This window comes from Populus euphratica, unplaced genomic scaffold, assembly GCF_000495115.2.
Source record: "Populus euphratica unplaced genomic scaffold, PopEup_1.0 scaffold55.1, whole genome shotgun sequence".
NCBI classification, from domain to species: Eukaryota; Viridiplantae; Streptophyta; class Magnoliopsida; order Malpighiales; family Salicaceae; genus Populus; species Populus euphratica.
The window spans coordinates 943696-948199 of record NW_011499921.1 but is presented as its reverse complement, the minus strand read 5'-3'; the positions used below and the strand labels follow the sequence as shown (position 1 = coordinate 948199).

The window sequence follows — 4504 nt, the reverse complement described above, 5'->3', positions numbered from 1 at the left end:
CCATATTACGATCTATCTTATTTTTTTCATTTTTATTTCTTAAAAGATGAACAATTCTACTTTTTAATATAAAAAACTACAAATAATATATCATCTAGTTTTTAAGATTTTGGTGACCATGGTAGAAAAATGGCCAAAACACAGTTTTAAAACTTATAGTTAGAATCGAAATACACAGTTTTGAAAGGGAGATTAACAGGTAAGAAGATCAGTTGGGCAGGCTTGACAATGGACAAAACTGAAAGAAAATGGCCCCAGTATTCATGCCTTGATTAATTAACAAGCTGCGTGCCTAGCTAGCTCTTTCAATTATTTAAATGTCCTCATTTCGACAATGCCTGAAGGGGTACAACTATTTAGAGTTGTGAATTGTGATACTTTCACATTGAGAACAGCAGGCCTACCTAGCTAGCTACTTGTGCAAGCACTGGCGTGCTGTTTTGGCAAATTAAGCAATCTTATTGTTATATGCCTTTACCTACATGAAGCATGCTAAATACAGGTGAAATACAAGACCTACCTTCTATACACAAGAGTCTGCCACACCATTTCTGTTCATTTCTGTGCCTTTTCAGTTGTTTTTTTCCATAAATACAAAATTTTTTGATGCCATGCCAACACAGCGCCATATAATGGGTTGACTTGCAGTTCAATATGCAGACACATCTTTCTTCTTCTTTACCTAAATCCATATCTTTCTTAATTTGATTCTTCTTTATATTCAACTTGTTTTCTAATCATATTCAAACCAGTAGGGATTGACTAAATGAACCATTTTCCTTTGTTTTATTCTGCTTTTCATCCTCACTAAGTAAACAGAAGAAAAAAAATCCTGTAGTCTAGCTCATGCAAAATCGCAAACCAAAACACCAAAAAATAAAGCTTCGATTTCCCCTACTACTCATCCATACAGTTTCATTCGATGCTGGCTACTCAAATAGTATATAAGACTGGAAATAAATGGATGGTTAAAGATTTGGGTTTAGATATGAAAGCTCTAGAGCAGAATTCTAGAGGCAAAGATAGGCAGACATTGATGAGAGATTAGAGGAAATGAATTATTAGAACATGCACTTGGTCTGAAAACTCCGTACATTATGGTCACATATCCAAATTCAACCCTATGCAGTTTGAAAAGTTTGCATGAGCTTTAGTTATTGGAAGAAATCTGGCCAAAGAAGAAAGAATCAGGAGATCTACTCTATTATCAAGTCCTATTCAACAAGACTTCTAAACAGGAAGATATACCATGATATGACCTGACGAGATACTACCTAACCTTGTATATTATGGGCAAACAAAATTGCAAAAAAAAAAAACGCAGCTTTAATTTAAGAAGTGCAATGTCTTCCCTCCTTTGAGAGAAGATAAAATACGGCAACTACTAGTTATGAAGTGTGGCATTCCATGCATTGTGCTTGGGAGCAGAAAATGCATAGACAATCAATTTCCTGAAAGGGAAAAGAGGAAGGACAAATGAGAATTATAGTGACCACGAGCTTCTCTCTAGCGTTGTGTTTGTCTAAGAAAGAAGATCATAATATTGTGGGTTTGCAGCAATAGCAAAGAACAGCAAAAATGGTATATAATCCAAAATATTCAAGTCTAGCAGCAAATTAAGATTAGGTAACAGTCAAACATAGTATTATAGAGTTGAGCCGAAAGAGCTCACTTAATAAACAATTAAGATCAATATAAAATGCTTGGAGAATCCATTTAAACATTTTTGGGGAAAAAAGTGTTGAAATCCAACCAGATGTTTTCTTCTCATAGGCCAAAGTATTCAACTGAAATCACTTGAATTTTTGCTCCTTTCCTTTTCATCAGCTTGATAATCAATCACCCTGGCTGATTCCGTTGTATACTAAAATTAAAGAAAAATAAGTAATTAGAGAAGAGTTATTGAGGAGATTTTCGAAAATTTCAATGGAAGGAAACTCAGTTTCTTCAATCATTAAAGTTGAAGTACCTTGCACATGAACAAGATGTTCAGCTCTATAATCAATTCTGAGAATTTGGAGAAGAGGGTGGCCTGTCTGAGACAACATTATGCTCATTCTCACCATGAATTCGCGCTGGAATGCTAAAACCGGCCAATCCCTCAGACGCAAACCTGCTGCCAAAAATCAAAGACTGATGAAGTTCCTGTGCTCTATGATGGTCTGTGGATGCCATATGAAGATCATTCCATGCGCGAATGGAAATCGGAAAACTGGACTGAAGGGTTCCCCTCTGAGAGAATGCTGAGCCTTGGGCTAACATTGCTTGGTGTGGTGTCAATGGTGGGGGGTTAAATGTAAATCCCCCAGCACCTCTATTGTCTGCATTTGTGTCGTTGCTCCAAGCCATCATTCTCTGAAAATTAGCATCAAACCCTACTGGAGCTGACCCTTCAAAAAGAGTCTGATCAGTAGAAGGTGTATGGGTTGTGTCTGCCTGTGACTGACCATGAAGTAGAACTTGGTCTTGGAAAGAGTGGAGGGATAGGCCAAGATCTTCACTTTGGTTTGCGGTTCTTGAAATTACAGTAGGATAGCTTTGGAAGTTCATTGATGAGTTTGCGGAGCTTGTTGGGAAGAAAGATCTCATGGTATCAGGAATGGTATCAGGGTCAATAGTTGGTGCAAGGAAAGATGAACCATTGCTTGGATTGTGATCAGTCAATTGCCCGTGGAGCTGAAAACTATAGCCAGATGATTCTGGTTCCTCTGCAATTGCCATTTCACTAGATCCAGCGTTCTGGTTTTCCTCCAAGTTCTCATTAACATTATTAGTTGTTGGTTGCCACGGTGGCAGCTCAGCAAGCCTGTCAATTGAATTCTTTGCTTTCTTGATAAGCCAATCAACAGCTTTGCTGGGTCGATCATAGCCTAGCCGGGCTTGAACATCATAAAATTGTATTGCAGTGTGTGCAGATAATCGAACCCTGCGGTCCCTAGGACCTTTGGCTGTGTAAACCTTGCTGTGCCGATCTTTACGCCCTGTGGACCTAACAATGTGGCCACCTTGGACCTGAATAATTTCTCCTCCGGTGTTCTTCATTTCTGGTCTTTGTCTATATTTTGCATATTCAATGGTTTGGCGTAATGATTGCGTGTTAGGTACTGCTTCTGTTTGGTTTGAATTTATGGCTTCCCCATGGTGTTGTTGGTTCTGGAGAAGTTGAGGGCGTTTGGAAAGGCTGTGTATGCCTAAGCTATGCTCTTCTGTTTCTTCTGGTCTTGGTTGTATGATTTGGTGGATAGGATTCTGTGGATGCTGCTGATTTCTCCGGAAATCCAGATTCCTAATCTTTAGATTTTGCTCTCCTAAAAGTTTTTGATTTCTCAAAGGTTTTATAGTACACTAAATTATAAACTCCTTGCTTTGCTCCCTTTTAATCTTGATTCTTCTACTGTTGTCGCTTCCTGCTGCCACAAAACATAAAGCTGATACTCCTCCTGCTATTGCTGCTGATCCCAAAAACTCCTGCCATTGCACTCCTCAGATTCCACACCCCAAGAACACCACTATGTCCAAAATCCACACAACACAAGAAAAACCAGCCTACCCGAAAAACTTGATTTCAAGTTTTTTTTTTTAGTAAATTTATTACCAACTCATCTATCTTTATCTCTACAGAGAGTAAGATGTCAGAGGAAAAATAGACTAGAATGGGGTGAGTTTCTCTATGCAAGCTCAAAAATTTGGGAGAAAAACAAAACAAGATTGAACTAGAATTTGAACCAATACTCCCTATGAAAGAAGAAAATTGAAATATAAAGATTTAACAAACTGAAAACTTGAAAGAATTGAGAGAGGTAGAACGAGCTTTGCTCTTTACTACAAGAGTTTGAAGATGAAGGAGGAAGGTAAAGGGAAAAGTTAGGCAGCAGTAATAGAAGAGCAAAATCCTAACTTGGCCTATGGGAGCTATTTTGATGCTTCTGAAAAGGGTGGCAGAGTCTGGTCAGAAAGGAGATTAAAGATATTTTGTCATCACAGCCCCACAAAACACTAATGTAACAGCAACATCTTAAGTTGAAAAAATAAATAAAAAAAATCTATCCATCTATCCATCTATCTATCTTTCTAGTTACCCCACTCTCTCTCTCTCTCTCTTCTAGTTGCTACCTTTTCTCAATGGCTTGTTTATCAGAATTGTTGTGTTATAATTAGAGCCGTGAATTATAAAGAGATTACTCAATTTGCCACCACTCTTGCACACTGCTTTGCAAGCTTTGATAATGATATCTAACTGCTTTTTCTGGTTTCTCTTCTATTTTATACTTTATATTTCCACTATTAATATGTGTGGGTTCACCAAGACAGCCTTTGATTGCTGTTCCTAGTAAGAAGAGATGGAGATACCAGAAACATAGATGTGCTTGGCTATGAAGATTTTATTTCTAATAATTTTTACTTTTTATCTCTGAAAAATAAGATGACGAGGACGAGGACGAGGATAGAAAAAGAACCAAGTTAATTTTGATTTCATATATATTTTTTAATTAAAAAATCTTTT

General features: G+C 37.4%; 1 protein-coding gene across 1 annotated transcript; it reads right to left on the bottom strand.

The window, feature by feature from the left end:
- Positions 1-1560: 1560 nt before the first annotated feature.
- Positions 1561-4091, bottom strand: LOC105135166 (transcription factor TCP4-like). The gene is made up of 2 exons (XM_011039913.1): positions 1970-4091; positions 1561-1864 (listed from the first exon to the last, which is right to left on the bottom strand). Exon 1 carries the CDS (start codon positions 3040-3042, stop codon positions 2002-2004), a length of 1041 nt encoding a protein of 346 aa, XP_011038215.1. The 5' UTR covers positions 3043-4091; the 3' UTR covers positions 1561-1864; positions 1970-2001.
- Positions 4092-4504: the final 413 nt, after the last annotated feature.